Raw genomic sequence first — 17,826 nt, 5'->3', positions numbered from 1 at the left:
GAAATAGCAGGTTTTCTGTATTGCACACTCAAATGAGTTGCCACAGAAACAGTAAAAGTTAATATGAATACAAACTTTAGGAACAGTAGAATTATAGTTCTGCTTATGTGTTTCAACAGAAAGTTTACCATTTTAGAATTATCTTTAAACTCTGCATTTAAGTTGATCTTTTATTTAGTTTGGAACTAGATGGCTCTTTAAACCTTGCCTATTAATTTGATAATTTTTTCTGAATGGGGTTCTTCAGTAGAAACTAAAAGAAGATCCTAAGTTGTGCTCTTCATTGCCTTTCTAGATTTTTTAAATTGAGCATTGTAAGTAATTTAAGTAAGTAAATAAATAAAGTATAAATATAGATGACTACATAGCCTTATAAGCATTTTGGCAATGCCTAGAAGTTTAAAAAAAAATTGTAGTCCTAATCTTCAGGGAGTTTTAATTGTGGTTAGAGAGAAGTTTGCCTCCCCTCCGCCCCTTCCCCCGCCCCCCTGCCCAAACCAGGCAGACTTAGATTTTAACTAGAATCTGTGTTTCTGTATTGCTTAGCTTTTTTTATGAGACAAGGTAGACTCTGATAATCAGGGAAAATGCTCTGTGGTGGCTCTCAGCATATGGTCATATTTTTCATTTTAGAAATTAGCTCATGAGTTGTAGCCTGGTTTCCTCTTCAGTTAATTGTTTTCTGAGTAGTTTTGAAATTAAAGAGGATTCCTACTGCTTCAAGTAATGAAATTAGTTTTATCTCTTGGTTATATAATAGATTGATTACTTATGCTGAGTTTGGTTTGTGTTATTCCTTGGAATTTCTTTGCAGATTAGTTCTTAAGCTTACAGAGAAATTGGGTAGACTTCCGCACTTATGAATTTCAAGAAGCTTAATGAGAAAGTGTCAGGTGGAACACTGCCTGAAAGTTACTCCTTTTTCCCATAGTTTTTTTTTCTTGATATTTGGGAACTTATTTTATTTTTACTGTATACATCATTCTGTACATAGTCACACATTTATTTTAAAATTCCCATTCAAGATCACCTAATATCCCTTTGTTTTATTTATTTGCATTTGACCTATTTGACTATGGTCTAGTTAATATTTTTAAATATTACATTCTGGTCATATGTGTTTAAACCAGTACACATTGGCCTTTTCATTAAAATAGAAATGTTTATTATAAATTTATATACAAATATTCATTGTTTTCCATATTTACTGGAGTCACCTACAAATTAGAAAATAAGTATAGCTGTTAGTGTTACTGAACAAACTTTTTAAGAAGCTGGTCAAAAAGATGGCTGTTGCTTTTTGTTTGATAATTGTTGCTGGCAATAAAGTGCCCTGGAGTATTATAGAACTCTCATTGGTTTGTTACAGAAAACTAGTTTCTGGCAGTTGCTGATAGAAACATACCAAATTGTGTTTGCTCTTTTTATGTAAAAACACTTTAATGAAAATTTAAAATTAGCATTTGAAGTTTTAAGCCATTGAGCATATTTCTTGATGTGTTGATAAGTATGGTCATTGCTGCCTGCTTTGTAAAGACTGGGTCTTTTTCCTAGTTTTCTTCCCTTTAGTTCACATCAGAGAATGATGGCAAAGGAAAGAGTAGATTACAGAGTGTAGGTAGTTAATCCTACAGTTCTGTCTGTATGAAAGAGAAGGATAAATTATTGCACGCATACATATCAGTTTATGAGAAGACCTTAGAGATGTTTATTAATTGAATTAGGTGCGTTCCTAAAATACAACTACCTAATTTATTAATCGGCTTTTTTCCCCACCAGTTCTGTAGAAAATGTTCTCAAAACACTCGTGAAAAGCTGCCGACCGTAAGTAGATTCTCAATTTATAAAGCCTTTTGTGTTGTTTCTATAGGTTTCCCCCCATCTTTAGTATGCTTTGAAGAAGAAATTAAAGGTATAAATAGTTCCAGATGTTGTGATGTTAGTCACTGGGCACAACATATTTCCAACTCAAACACATTTATAAATTTTTTAGGAAATTTTAAGTGGTGTGAGTGTCAGTCACCCATTATAAAGTAAGAAAGCCATAATTAATATATAATCATTTTTATTTGAAAGATTGAGAGTTTTCTTACTTAGATCAAAAATATTTTCCAAAATCATCATTTTAGGTGTATTGCATTAAAATACGATTAATAACAGGAAGGAGGAAGGTTGTCCGTACATTTTCTTTTCTAGTATGTTCTCTTTCATAAATATTTGATTTTAAATATTCCATATTCTGATGTTTAAAGATGAACATGGATAGACTTTAGTTTTAATTAATTAAAGTCCAGTTCTTTGGACTTGAACTGTTTTTCTCATCCATGTTTATCAGGCTGTTCTAAGACTACTTAACCCTGCTATTGATACAGAGAATTCTTTTGAACAGAAATTCCTACATTAATCATCTACTTGTAATATGAGTTAAAGCTATTTTATAAATCAGGTATTTGTTTCTGGCCTACTATACTACTCAGTCCTGGACAAATGTATTTTCAGGATGTAAAATGTGTTCCTTTTAAGAGGCTTAAGATGTAACTTGAATCATAATCCACCAAGCAGCATTGCCATTTTGGACTAGGCAGCTACTCTCTTGGCCTCTGTTTCCTTACTGGAAACTTGATCATCACTGAAGTACTTACTGGTTTTTAGGGTGTTAGGTAATTCCTAGGACACCCTAGGCTTTTATTTTTGATCACTAGGCTAACAGTTGACTCTGAAAAACTAGGGAGGGGAATTATGTATAAGAATTTCAAAAGTGGAATATGTTCGCTTTAAAAAAATAATTCTAACCTGTTGCATAGTGACCTAGCACATAAATGTTTGGTGAGCTCAACAGTAGTATTATAAGAAATTTAATTTAATTTTTCAACTAGAGGAATCAAGTGTGATTCTGATTACCATAGATGTATAAATACATAGTGGGATTAATAATATGATGGTAGGGCAAACCTACAGCTGTATTTAAAAGGTTTCCTAAATTTTTTGGCCATACCCAAAACAGAATTTCTCATACAGTTTTTGTTATTTTAAACCCCTTAATGAGTATTTGGCAAATTATACATTTACCTTCATTTTGTGTGTGTGCACACATCAGATTTTAGTTTTGTAAATGTTCTCTACCCCAGGGATGCACCTGCCCATTTCATAGAAGTATAGACTGTTGGAGTCTATAGGACCAGATCATCTAGTCCAGTCCTGTCTTGTATACAGGAGGAATTTGTGGTCCAGTGAGGGTAAATGGTTTGTTCAGAGGTGCCTAGAGATTGATGTTCTCTTTCTCATTTCACTGATTGTCTATTTCTTATATAGACTGGATTCTCTGTGACAAAATTTTTCTATTGCTATTACATAGTACACAGGAAGGAAAAAAATACAACAACCATGTTTAAGTTTGTTGGTGTTTTGAGTGACTTTGTATTGTGTCTGAGTTTTATCAACTTTATGGCATTTTTCTTAGTCCCATAGACAAGTAAAAAATATACCTTTTTATCCTAAGTGTGTAAGGGTATATAGAATTGTAGAAACGTGTTTCTTCTAGGCTAACTTGACATTTGTAGTGTGTAATATGTCCTATGAAATTCATTCCTCTCCTCCCCCATTTTTTGTCAGTTGTATGTTAATGTTGTAGAGCTTTTAGCCAATGAACAGGTACACGAAAACCTTGTTTGTTATTAGATATTTTCCAGCAGATGCAACAGCTGAGATGCTAGAAGAATGGCGGCCTTTAATGTGCCCTTTTGATGTAACAATGCAAAAGGCCATCACTTATTTTGAAATATTTCTTCCTACCTCCCTTCCTCCAGAACTTCATCATAAAGGTTTTAAGTAAGTATATACATATCTTGACAAATTCTAGAATATAGCAGGAAATAAAGATATACAGGCAAACTAGTAAAGCAATAAGTAAAAAAAAAATTTAGTAACTGAATCATTATATTGATACTTGAAGTGTGTGAAAGCTAAAACAGTTAAATACAATATTGTAAATAGGGAATAGTACTTGTATGTCGAGCCAAGGAAGAGAAGGGCTTTAAGAAATCGAGAGAGAAGGAATAATAAATGCAAAAAGGAATGGAAAATGTCAATAGGTAGTGATAGAAATGTTAAATTACATAGAGTTTAGGGAAAGGAAAAATGGTTTCCTAAAATTTGGTTTTAACCCTCATCATTTGTAGTTTTTCTTGGGTCTCTTAAATTTTTTAAAACTTTTTCTTGTCTTTGTACCATTAAGTTATAGGTGTATAATAGACTCTAGAATGAAGAACATTTAGATGGTCCTTTTATAAAAAAGGGAAAAGGGTGAAAAAAAAGATTGGAAGGGTAGTAGTAATTATCACTGTGTTACGGGTTCATGCTTAGACCCCCCTATACCATGTTTCCTAGAATGAGATGCCAAATCTTTTATTTCTTTCAAATCAGAAATTTTGTATATAGCTGTATAGTTGTTAAAATTTAATTTTAATTCAAAAATTCTAAAAACTTGTAATGTCTTTGACATTTTAAAAGATTGATTAATAATATTCAGACATTTTCTTGCCCCTGTATTTTCTTCCATTTTTTTTAATTTGAGATAGTTTTCCCCTGCTATAATTTAATTGCAACTAATACTTTGTGGCTCATTTTTTTTATGGAACACTTACTATAGTGCTGTTTGATAGTGTTAATTACTAATTGGCTTATTAAAGACAAGAAAGTAAGGCAGAGTTGCAGGAACATGTAGTAATAGGAAAGTATTAAAGGAGAAAGGCAGGGAGAGGAAGGAGAAGCTTATAAACAGTGCTAGGAGTGGACAGTAATTACTTAACAATGAAGTCGAAGTTTCATGAGGTTAGTCTTTTCATGTAAATAAATTGAAAGGGGAGTATTCAGACAAAAATAGTCCTTTGTTCCATTAAGTTTGTAACTTTCAGTATTATTTTTTCTAGGTTGTATAGTTATCAGTAAGAATAATAGATTATAAAATACAAAGGATACCAGGCTTTGAACCACTTTCTATAAATCCCTTGCTATTCATAACAACATTTTTCTTCTTCAGACTTTGGTTTGATGAATTAATTGGCCTTTGGGTTTCAGTGCAAAATCTCCCACAGTGGGAGGGGGTGAGTATCCTATTTTGCCTCTTATACTTTTTAGTTTGGAAGTAAATACATGAAATCATTTGATAAAGAACTTTAGTTCCCTAGAATTGACTGTTAGCAGTGTTATCAGTTTTTAAAATTTTATTTGCTGTATTATAACAGAAGTAAACATGTTTTAATTTTGTGTAGAAGTATACACTTGTAATATAAAATACATGAAATACAAGGCCCTGTTGTTTGTCTCCTCGTACCCTCAGCTAGCACAGTGCCAGACGCATAGTGGATGTTTTTTACCTGCTTATTGGATTAAATTTTCTGTGTGTATTGTGAATGATGCTTTGTCATTTCCCTTTTTCTAGGCATTTCAACTGCAGTTGATTTTCAATGGGTGATGAGAATTAGAACTTAAATTTGGAGAGTTTTAAAAACTGAGTTATAAACCATATATTAAGTTATGCTAACAATGATTGCTAAAAAGAAGAAGTGAATAAGGGGTGTGACTATGACATGTAAAAACAACAACAAATGTATTTACTTAACTGTCTTTTTTTGTTTACTTTTAGCAACTAGTAAATCTCTTTGCTCGATTGGCTACAGATAATATAGGGTACATAGACTGGGATCCCTATGTACCAAAGGTAATTAAGAACATTTGTACATATACAATATTACTGACATCACTTTTATGTCTTTAAGGAGAAGTGCGTTTTGTGTACTAATTCCTGGCACGACATAAAATATTTTTTTTTACGATTAATAAAAACATAATTTATTGGGTGGATCCTTTATTTTTAAAAACAAATTGGATTATGTCAAGATATCAGAAATCTGTGATTTTTGTCTTACCTGTAAGAGTGGGTAATTTTGAAAGCACTAAGTATATTATTCAGGGGGTCAAACAGTCCAGCCTTCCAATGAATTCTAGTATTGTATTTGATTGCCGTTATGGTGTGTTCTCCACTTTTTGGATCACGTATGTTTTTCTAGGGTAAATAAAATTAGAATGTCTTTAGGTTCAGTTTTCTTAATATCACATCTTTGCTGTTTCACCTATAGTAGAATCACCTGTGGAGCTTCAGGAGGGCCAGAGTGGGGCATCCAGGTGATTCTGATGCACGCAGTGACAGTAGAGCTGGGCTAGGGTCCACCAGAGGAAGGCAGATGCTCTGTTTGCTTTTGCTCATGCTGTCTTCCTCTGTTGCTGGCCAGTCGAGTCTAAGAAGTAATATTTCTACATGTTTGGGCCCCTTATCTGTAGATTTAAAATATAAATTTAATTGTTTTAAAAAGAAGTTATTAAACAACAGATTAAAATGCAAATTTTAAGGGAAAAAATCAAATCAGTGTTAAAATTTAGAGAGGAAAAGTAAGTTGTCAAAGATATTCCCATTTTGTGTATTGTCAGCATGGAGAGTATAGGAAAATAACTTTTTGTGAATTTAGAGAGAAGTCAAAATATTTCATATTTAACTGCAGTTATCTATGTTCTACTTTTTTATGTTTTACTATATCTCATTTCTCTTGTTTGGGTATGTAGATATAGCCTCTTCGTATCCACATGCCTATGACCTCAGAGTGTCAATTTTTAAAGTTTATAGACATATATAATTTTTAAAGAATAAAGCAGATTACTAAGCCGTATATAATTTGCTTTAAAACTGACCAAAGAGGATGAATCCAATAAATAACATTAATATATAACACTTAAGGAAAGAGTTATTTGGTAGCTGTAAATGTTCTTAATTCTTTTTTTTTTTTTTTATTTAAGATATTTACAAGAATTCTGAGAAGCTTGAACCTCCCAGTGGGAAGCAGTCAAGTGTTAGTCCCAAGATTTTTAACAAATGCTTATGATATAGGACATGCAGTAATATGGATCACTGCCATGATGGTTTGTAATAGATTATATTTGCTTTATATAGTTCATCTAAATTTTGTATTAACCATACAGAAGTTCTGTATAATCACTTAAGTCAGTTTTAGTGGCTTAGTTGGTCATTTGATTCTTGGATATTTTCAGCCCCATAATGTAGTCATAATGTACCATTTGTAACTCTCTATAACCAGTAGACCTTAAAAATAATCAAAAGTTCAGAGTTTTGAGATATTCAGAATGTCTGTGACTGTTTTACAGACCAGGAACCAGACTCATAGATTAGACTTTCCCAAGGTCAAATTGAGAATGATAAAGGTGGAGTTAAAACTCAGGGTTCTGCATATGAACAGAATCAATGCATTTAGTGTCAATGTTCACATGAAACATTACACTGAACACAAAGATTATTGACAGAGTGATCTCAGTGAAGGGAAAAGTACAAAAGATTATTTTACCGACACATGGAAGAAAAGTAAAAATATATCCACATTTGTATTTCAACATTATCTTTCAAATAAGGATATAGAACAACTTGATACTATAATTTTCTGGATTGTCATTCATATATCTTCTATGGCTGTCTCTTTGAACAATCTGTGTGTTATTTTCTCCCAGATTATGTAGTTGTTTGGTTGGTTGTTTGGTATTGGTTGTTTCTGTGGAAAAGGGAGAATGGTTGGAGAAGTTTAGCTCCTAAATGTTATTGTAAGATTAAAAAAAAAAGGAAATTCCAGCCCCCCCAGGTTTTGCTATTTCATTATTATTAAAGAGTGAAAAATCCCATTTTCTTTCTGATACGCAATAAGAACAAAATCTCTTGGATGCTTGCTATCTTCTTACATAATCAGTGAGTTGGAACTTGTTTTTCAGGAGCCACAGAATTAGTGAGTAGTATCAGCCTTATTTTAGTTAAAATGTTGCTGTTCTTTCTTATATAGTCATTCTCATTAGGAGCTTCATTTTGTGTTAAATATGAATATTGACTATAATTAAAAATCAGTGATGCTAAGTGCTGTTACAATTTAAATTTTTTTTCTTGGTATTTTACTATGGAATTATGGTCTCTATTCTAGATTGGAAAACATGAACATGGATTTCATTTTAGTAGGAAGGCAGGTTCCTAATAAGACATTGTATCATTAGGTCTGTGCTGTTTATTAAAAGATTATCTTGAGACAGATCAGTGGTTTCCAGGCCAAGGTGTAGTCAGTCCTTTATCTCTAAGGCTGTTAAACTTGATAAAATGAATGCTAGCTTTTTCCTCATTTGCCCCCAGATTATGTTGTTGTTTGGTTGGTTGTTTTATATATTTGTTTTAGCAATAGATTAAGAAAAATTTTTTTCTTTTGAGTCAAAATGCCATCACATGTATCAGATCTACTATCATTTGAAACATTTAGAAGTGATAATAAAATATTTTAATGCATTTATGTAAATCTCACCTCTTCACACATCCTGCCATGAGAAATCCAATTCTTGAATCATTTGAGGAATGTTTTTATGCCTGATGTTACCATTCTTGGTTTTTTAAAGATGATAATCTTAGTGACAAGTTACTTGATTGCATAAGAGTAAAAGATACTGTTATCCTAAATTGAAAAATATCTTTTTAATTTTCTGATTTGGCTTCAGTAAGTTGCCCTTGTTTTTAGTAGAATGTTTTGAATTAACTTGTATGAAGTTCATTGGAAAATGGTATTTACTCATATTTAGAGGTAGAATAGATTTTTGTCAGTGGAATGATCATGAGCCACATTAGAGATGTCTGTGTAGGCCTGGGCCTATTAACCCTTTTAATTTTAATTATACCTAGTATAATATGGGTGCTGATATTTTTACTCTTTTATCTGAACAGGGTGGACCAAGTAAGCTCGTACAAAAACATCTGACTGGTCTGTTTAACAGCATCACATCTTTTTACCATCCTTCTAATAATGGGCGCTGGCTGGTGAGTGTTCATTTTTTACTCTAGGGTTTAGAATTTTTTAAGATACGGTCACATGTGACTATTGCCTGTTGTGTAACCTGTAATACATTTTCTGTCCTTTATTTAAGGTTTGGCTGTATGTAAGTGATTCAGTTCAAATTAAGTTACTGTATTCAAATATCATATATAAACAAATTAAGATAATACTGGTAAGGTAACTGGTGACAAAAATGCCACCAAAGCCTTAAATTATATTTTCAGTTTTATTGTGTCAGTTTTTGTTTTTGTTTTTTTGTAATGACTTTTCATGGCGCTAGAAGTTAAAACTGAAATTTGAAATACATTTGTGTTGATTATTATTAATAGTTAATTGGTAAGAGTATTTTATTCTATTGAGATATACCATCCAGGTCTTTGTAGTAAGATTATAAAAGCTATTATTTTAAAAGTCTTTACTTGAGAGAACACAGAGGAACCATTAATACCTATGTGGGAAATAGAACTCACCTAGGACTTTTTGCTTCTGTGTCCCCAGAACAAGTTAATGAAACTACTTCAGCGGTTGCCAAACAGTGTTGTTAGAAGATTGCATCGTGAAAGATACAAGAAGCCTTCCTGGATAACACCTGTGCCTGATAGCCATAAGCTTACTGATCAAGATGTTACAGACTTTGTACAATGCATTATTCAGCCAGTCCTCTTGGCTATGTTTAGCAAAACTGGTAGTTTAGAAGCAGCCCAGGCTCTGCAGAATCTTGCACTTATGAGACCTGAGTTAGTAATACCCCCTGTACTTGAAAGGTAAGTGTGGCTTTATGTGTTTTGTCGAAGTCTCAGCTGTGGCTGGTTATTCTGTTTTTTTCTTCCCTCTTTTGTTCTGCTTGGTTTTCTTTTCTGTGGCTTCTATTTTGCTATCTTGTTGCTTCTTCCTTTTTCTGGAGAAGCAAGACATTTTAACATAATGATTAGTGACTTGCTAAAGGTTTATTGTAGAGAAAAGAAATTTGACATGAAATGGATAAAATAAGTATTTTGGATTATTTGCACATTTGAATTACTAAAGTTTTTGCTCATAAATTAAGCTCTGGCTGTTTTTTATTTTCATCAAAATGTGTCACCAAATATTGTGAACATGGCAGTGAAAGTAATCTTGGATTTCTATTATTTCTTAGAATAAGTGATGCAGAAGAAAATTTGGTGATCTTTATTATTTTGATGTATTTTATAATCTCATGTGTATTTTTTCTACAGGATAGATCTTACCACATTCATTTTATTTTTTATGTTGAAACAGTAACAAAAATAGTTCTCCATTTGCCTAGTCACTTACAGTATAAGGCCTGGTGTGCTTCCAAAGAGAGAGCTACTCTCAATTGTTTTGAGTTTTCATGGCAGATTACGTTAGCTTTTTTTGTTATTCTTCTGCTGCCTGAGCTTGAACTTTATGATTTCTCTCTAAATGTCTTTGTCAAAAGTGGATAATTAGCTTTTAGAGCCCAGAAGATGCTAACATACTGAGTTCCATAAAACTCAGATTTGTCCAGGGTCCTTAGTGGCAGAATACAGATGACAGTCTGTTTTCTGGTTCAGTGTTGACACAAGATAATTGGTCATATTTATTTGGAGAAGGGTATCCAGTTAAAAATCTTGACTAAATTTGAGTTGCTTAAGCTATCTTACCCTATAGTTATTGCCATAAATATTGAAGTGAAGTTGTATCTCACTTTCTCAACCTCTCCTAGTTTTGTGTGCACGCCTTGGGGCACTGAAACTCTTCCAGCACCTATAGCTTAATTAGGAAATGGAATGGGAAAGTTAGGCAGTTTCTATTCTGACTTCAATTCCTAATGTTCTTTACTGTTTGGCCTCTATGGGGTAGCAGAAGCTAACAGTGGCAGGTCTCTTGATGTTCCTTGGAGAGGAGAGACTTCATTCTAAGGAGAGACTTTAGCTGTTTGCATAGTTAAAATTTTGAAGTTTGGCGTGTTTTGAACTTCCCCTTTGTTCTGCTTTATATCACTGTTGTCGAGCTGATGAATTGTGAATAGTGAGATATATTTTTAGTAGAAGGAACAATTGTCTTTAGTTCTCAATTTTTGGGCAAATTTAATTTTCAGCATATTGAATGGTGAATGCTTGGCCAAGATAACTATTTCATTGACAATATAATGACATTTTTTGAGACTCTTTAATTGTAATTTTTGTTTTGTTTAGAAGTGGCATAACTACCTTGTTTTAAAGCATATTTTCCTTTATAAACACAAAAAGGTCTATGAAAAGTGCAAATGTAGGAAAATATTTAAACACTTAGTTTTATATCTCCTAAAGAGTTTCATATGTTTTCATCTTTTAAAATAAGCATAGGTCTGGTTATTTTCTTATCCCAGTTATAAATTCTCCTTTTTTCTTATTTATAAAGAAATTTCCATTACATATCTTTTCTGATTAAGAGGAATTTAAAATGACTGCATTTTAGATTTTTTTCTTCTTGTAGGAGAGATTCTTGAAAGCGAAATCATCAAATCAAAGAGAGTAACATGATTGTTATTGGCTCTTAAATACTTACTTAGTGATCAAAGATTGTATTCGTCTTATTCCCCTCAATTTATTCTCTCTAGTGTCAGGAATATTATCAGACATTTTTGATAGCTGATTTCCAATGTTAAAATAACAATCTTTTTAAAAGTATAAAATAGAATTTCAATATTTTAGTAAGATAGTTTTCCTATAAAAGGGGAGAGAGGGGACTAGTTGTAACTTGTTATTCCTGAATTCTACTAATCATTGACCATTAGATTAGATGCTGTCCTTTTGTAATATGAAAGTGGATTAAGATGGCTGGAATAACATAAAAATGTACCAGTTTTTGTCTTTTTCACTGTGGAATTTACATGGAAAAGGGTAGTAAGATGGCAGAGGATTGAGGAAACATGTACCTTTCCTTTATTTGTGTAATTCTGTTAATTTTAAGAGCAAATATTCACTTAGAATATTCTGCTAGGCCTTTTGAGCTACGCTTGTCTTGCTCGGTCCTGCTTCTACATTTGGAAGTGTACTTTCCCTTCTAATAAAGCTTTTCTTTTCTACTTCAAAAAAAAAAGAAGAGAAAAGAAAAATATTCTACTAGCTACAGACCTTTCAACCAAAATCCATTTTATGAATTTTGTATATTTAATGTGTTATATATGCTTATCTGTGATGGAAATATTTTAAAATTCTGTTTCCAAACTGTAGAACATATCCTGCACTAGAGACTTTAACAGAACCTCACCAGCTCACAGCTACTTTAAGCTGTGTAATTGGAGTAGCCCGCAGTTTGGTATCGGGAGGCAAATGGTTTCCTGAAGGTCCAACACATATGCTACCTCTGTTGATGAGAGCATTGCCTGGGGTGGATCCAAATGACTTTAGTAAATGTATGGTGAGTATATTTATCATTCTGTTTTGTATCTAAGATATAATTGTGGAAATGGACATCCTGTAATTTTTCTTTGAATACTCTTTAGAACGTAATTCAATGTAAATTTTGTTAATAATAGCATATATCTGTAGATGTCCAAGTTTAGATCTGTGGACAGTTGATCTATATGACATCTTCCTTTCAAAGTAATTTGATGTAACCTATATGCATTTAATGATCATTTGATGTTTTAAAGCTCATTTATTAACTAAGTTCTTTAATTAGAGTCATCAAAATTCGTAAAATATGATCATTTGTCCTTCCCTTCATCTACACTGGTAACGGGCATAACACAAGTTACTGAGTGTGAAATGTCAGATCCTGCTTATACACTTATCTCCTGACTTAAAACAATGGTTCTGGTCTCTGGCTTTTGCATTAGTATTTACTGTTTACCCTTAGTTGCTGTTACATGTTTTAGGTGGGAGGCAAAGTAACTTCTCTGTGACAAAGGTTGGAGAATTTTGTGCTTAAACCTAATAAGTATATGAAAATAAATGTAGTATAATTGTATTAAAAAATAACAGTTCATTGTGAAAAACCTTGAAATGTTCAATTCTAAGAGAAAAATTTTAAGAAAAATTGTTGTAGGATTTCCCGCAAGATAATTTATTTGGATACTTTATTTATTGTAGATTATCACATGCTTGTATTTTTGAACTAGAATTAAGTGATTTATGTTAAATTTGTTTCATTTTCCCACAGATTACATTCCAGTTTATAGCAACATTTTCCACTCTGGTGCCTTTAGTAGATTGTTCATCTATACTACAAGAAAGAAATGACCTTACAGAAGTAAGGATGCTTTCTGATTGTAAAGAGATTGGTTAATTTTGTTCTAATTCTTATTGTATATGCATGGCAAATTTGATAGTTTGAAAGCAACTTTGGATAGATGCTAACAAATTAAAATTTCATTTTTGTAACTGCAGCAATATCAATGGAAGTCTGTGTCATTGCTATTTTGACATCTAGAGGTATATTTTAGGGTTTTGGGTTTTTTGGTCATTTTTTAATGTTACACAAAGGTGGTGGTGGTTTGTTTTTCCATCTTGTATTAGTGATAAATCTATTGAGGGGATTGGCAGAGAAATTTTGTTTATTGCTCTGGTTCTTTTAGAACTATTTTCTTTAATGCAGAAATGTTCTACTTTTGTCATTTGGATGTTGAAATAGTGAGAGATAATCCCTTTTACACATAAGCCAGTAGTTTGAAACTGTTTAAAAAATGTAATTAATAATAAAAATGGCTGCTTTACTTCTTGCTTGGCCCATAGAAAATAAGTTAGTTCTTATTTTGGCTCCTGGAAGGAGTAGATTGAGTTATTCTAAGTACATGATATGTGATGATGGTGTTGTTTCTCACAGTATGCAATATAATAATGTGTTATATCTATTTTGCAGGCCATAATTGAGTTTCATTAGTTCAGAGTAAAATATCAGAGGCCATTTAAAATTTTTTCTCACATTAACATGTTATAGGTAGAACGAGAACTTTGTTCAGCAACAGCTGAATTTGAGGATTTCGTCTTACAGTTTATGGACAGGTGAGCATGTACCTCAGACCTGCCCTTTATCTGACTTTCAAAAAAATAATTGTTCTGTACCAGCAATTTTAGTCTATTCCTGCATTACAACCTGTATTTAACTACTACCCCAGGATGATACTTCTAAAGTTACAAAAGGTGAATTGATTTGTGAGCCATGTACAAATTAAGTAGATATTACTCGAATAGTCATGACAGTATTTAATCATTAGCAGTGTTCAGCCAGCTTTTAGTTGCTAAAATTATACTTTCTTTGCATTGTTTAGATGCTTTGGACTTATAGAAAGTAGCACATTGGAGCAAACAAGAGAAGAAACAGAAACTGAGAAAATGACTCACTTGGAGAGTTTAGTCGAATTAGGTCTGTCTTCTACATTTAGTACAATCCTCACTCAATGTTCCAAAGAAATATTTATGGTAAGAATTCATTACTACAAAAAATTAAATTCCAATCTTTTAGTTTTATTTGATGTTTTTAAAATTGAACTTCAAATTATTTTAAGTGTGTATATCAATGCCAGTATATCCTTTCTTTCCGTACCAAAATTTGAAAAAGATACACAGTTGATCCTCATTATTCACAAATTCTGTGTTTGCAGATTTACCTACCTACTTAAATTTATTTGTAATCCCTAAATCAATAGTAGCAGCAATCTTGTGCATATGTGTAAAGTGGCAAAAAATCTCATTTGCCCATGTTCCCAGCCAAAATTGAATAAGGTGACATGGTGCCTTCTTGTTTCAGCTTTCGTACTGTAACAAAGTGTCCTTTTTGTCTATTGAGTGCCAGATTTTTCACATTTTTGTGCTTTTTCTTGATGACTTTTCTGTCTAAAAACGGCCCCCAAGAATAGTGCTGAAGCACTGTCTACCGTTCTAAGATAAGAGAGTTGTGATGTGTCTAATGGAGAAAATAACATGTTTTAATAAGCTTTATTCAGGCATGAGTTATAGTGCTGTCAACTTTGAGTTCATTGTTAAAGAATCAACAATATATATTAAGTAAGGTGGCTTTAAACAAAAATACACGTAAAACAAAAATCATCTGTTGATGAAAACATAATCAGAGACTTGTAGGAACATAATTCTGTATTTCCCTTAGGAGCAATGGTTTTGTTAGCTAGCAATTAATTAGTATTTGATAATTCAGTACTCACATCAACTATATGAACATAACTACTGCAGATAACACGAATCGACTGTGTTTTTAAAATTTAAAATTAAATACTATTTATGAGAAAAGTTTTGGAAATTATTTATGCTTTCACATGATAGAAATTAAATACTAAATATAAAAATCTGGCAAACCATGATGAATGAGAAATAGTTTGTCCTCATAAGACATCTGCCAACACTCATTCGATACTGGTTGATACCTGTTATGGACAGTAGTCTTTAATACCACGCTTTATTTCCATTTCTTCTTTCTTCATCTGAGATTGTCACTGTTCAGTTTGTTTCATTTGGTTAAAAAACTAAACTGTCTTGCAGCTGCATGAAATGCTTACTAAGATTATGTAAGTATGAAGAAATTAATGTAAATATCATTTAAAATCAAACTCTTTTGAAAGGAATTGTTTATAATTTTCAGCATTATTAATCCACATCTAGAGCTCATTCTTCCATTGAGCAATTAAAATTGTGACTTGATTATAAAATTAAATATATTGCTTCAAGTCTTTTTTAGATTAGAGGTAAATTTTTATAGTTTGTAGTTGTCAGGCTGATAAAATATAAATATTAGATGTTTCAAAAATGTTTTTGTTGTATTGGATTAATCAACAAGATAAATAAATTATATTTGCTTCCAGGAGCTCTGATTTTATGTTTAGTGTTTTTGTAGCAAATAAAATCTTGAGCCTCAAATGTTTTGTTCATGTTAGGGCCTTATGCAAAGGTTGTAGACATGAATGTAACATTATTAAACACATCCTTAAAAATTCAATGGCTAAAAATTTCCTGCATGGTTACTTCGGTTACTTTTAGTATACTTTAGTGAACATCATTTTTTTTATGTTTTATAGGGTGTTTAATTTTCTTAAATTGCTGATTAGAAATTTTTCTTTTTTAAATATCATAACAGGTAGCCCTTCAGAAGGTTTTTAATTTTTCTATTTCACATATATTTGAAACCAGAGTAGCAGGCCGTATGGTGGCAGATATGTGCCGTGCTGCTGTAAAGGTGAGTTGTTTTTTTTATTTTTTTAGACTGATGAATCAGTGAATGGATAACCAACAGGTTTATGTAAGTTAGTTATATTAGATGTGTTTGTTATACTTCAAATACATAGTTCTTTCAGTAGCTGCTTGCAGCCCTTATTTGCCACTGAAAATAGTGCTAGTAGATACTTTTTGACTGTTAAATATTTGTGCTTTTCAAAAAAAACTAATATTTATACAAATATGTTTTCAGTGCTGCCCAGAGGAATCTTTGAAGCTATTTGTTCCTCACTGCTGCAGTGTTATCACTCAGCTTACAATGAGTAAGTCATGAGGTTATCATTCTGTATTTACAATTCTAAATAAATTTTTGCTTGGTTTTTAGAACTCTGTTGATGAAAACAGATTCTTTGAGCTATGCAATATTTTAATATCATAGTTTTGAGGAAAATTGCTCAAAATAAAGTATCAGCATATTGACAGATATCTTAGAAATTTTACTTTAATTAATATTTTCATACAAGAATCATTGAGTTTGCCATCAAAAATATCAGTCATTTTGTGATATGTGGAGAGGCAGACTTCTTGGTTGGTATGTTTTCTTGAAAATTGAGTTTCTAACTCCTCTGGAGGAAGTTCAGTTTTAGGAAGAAGGAATAAAAAATCTCCCTAAAAGACATTTTTTAGCTATTAGAAATATAAAATATAAACATTTAAAAATGATGCAATTAGTTGAATACATAGTTTTTTTTCCCCTGATACTTTTTTTCCCATTTTTAGATGATGATGTATTAAATGAAGAAGAGTTAGACAAGGAATTACTATGGAATCTCCAACTATTGTCTGAGGTATTGTAAATCTTTGGAATAAGAAAATATTACTATCAAAATGCTGACTAGCTTTTAGTTTTTTGTTTTTTGTTTTTGAAAAATTGACATTAAGTTTTAGATATTTTTGATATGGCTACAGGATATTAGATGCCAATTACTTGTTATCAAGGGAGTGTGATTGTTGATTATTTTGTATTCAGTACTTGACTTTTTACAAATTAATTCTAATATGGGTAACCCAGAAGTTGAAAATTTGGTCCAATTTGGCCATTTTTTTTCCTCTACATTCTAAATTTGGCCATCATTCAGACTTCAGTTTCCTTTATGGATTAGTTCAGGGACCAAAGAACAGAAAAATTCGATGTAAGTTTTGTCTGTTGAAGCAGATGACTTTTTTGAACAGAATATTATTGTGGCATAGCACATGAAAGTGCATACTCAGAAAATGTGTTTTTATCTTATTGAATTAATTGTTAGAATATAATTAAAATCCTAAAGTGTATTAAAGTTATTTTAAGGAACAGTTATTTTAGGCAACTTTAGTGGCCAAATGTCGACCTTTGCATTAATTATTTTTTGATCTTTTAATCAAAATATCTTCACTGTTCTCTTTTTAGATTACTCGAGTGGATGGGAAGAAGTTGCTTCTTTATAGGGAACAACTTGTAAAGATTCTCCAAAGAACCCTACATTTAACCTGTAAGCAGGGTTACACTCTGTCTTGTAACCTTCTGCATCACCTTCTTCGTTCTACTACACTTATCTACCCTACAGAATACTGCAGTGTCCCAGGTGGCTTTGACAAGCCTCCTTCTGAATACTTTCCTATTAAGGCAAGCATTTTCAATAATTTAAGATTCAAGAATATATTAGATTATTTTTCATGTGTCTCAAAGTGCGAGTATTTTCCTTGTGTATTATAGCATCACTTTTAAAGTAGATTAT

At 31.9% G+C, this 17,826-nt stretch overlaps 1 protein-coding gene across 1 annotated transcript in view; it reads left to right on the top strand.

Annotated features, from left to right (window-relative positions):
• Window positions 1-17,826, top strand: part of PSME4 (proteasome activator subunit 4) — an 83,854-nt gene that overhangs the window by 23,094 nt on the left and 42,934 nt on the right. The window contains exons 4-18 of the mRNA XM_016127455.2: window positions 1,780-1,824; window positions 3,679-3,828; window positions 5,039-5,102; window positions 5,645-5,719; window positions 6,850-6,972; window positions 8,813-8,905; window positions 9,420-9,685; window positions 12,119-12,305; window positions 13,050-13,139; window positions 13,827-13,891; window positions 14,158-14,308; window positions 15,975-16,073; window positions 16,305-16,374; window positions 16,832-16,899; window positions 17,499-17,714. Of these exons, the coding sequence (XP_015982941.1) occupies window positions 1,780-1,824; window positions 3,679-3,828; window positions 5,039-5,102; window positions 5,645-5,719; window positions 6,850-6,972; window positions 8,813-8,905; window positions 9,420-9,685; window positions 12,119-12,305; window positions 13,050-13,139; window positions 13,827-13,891; window positions 14,158-14,308; window positions 15,975-16,073; window positions 16,305-16,374; window positions 16,832-16,899; window positions 17,499-17,714 (1,762 nt within the window). The remainder of the gene's footprint in view (window positions 1-1,779; window positions 1,825-3,678; window positions 3,829-5,038; window positions 5,103-5,644; window positions 5,720-6,849; window positions 6,973-8,812; window positions 8,906-9,419; window positions 9,686-12,118; window positions 12,306-13,049; window positions 13,140-13,826; window positions 13,892-14,157; window positions 14,309-15,974; window positions 16,074-16,304; window positions 16,375-16,831; window positions 16,900-17,498; window positions 17,715-17,826) is intronic.

Source organism: Rousettus aegyptiacus, unplaced genomic scaffold (genome assembly GCF_014176215.1).
Source record: "Rousettus aegyptiacus isolate mRouAeg1 unplaced genomic scaffold, mRouAeg1.p scaffold_m13_p_7, whole genome shotgun sequence".
Classification (NCBI taxonomy): domain Eukaryota; kingdom Metazoa; phylum Chordata; class Mammalia; order Chiroptera; family Pteropodidae; genus Rousettus; species Rousettus aegyptiacus.
This window is presented reverse-complemented; position numbering and strand designations above follow the sequence as displayed.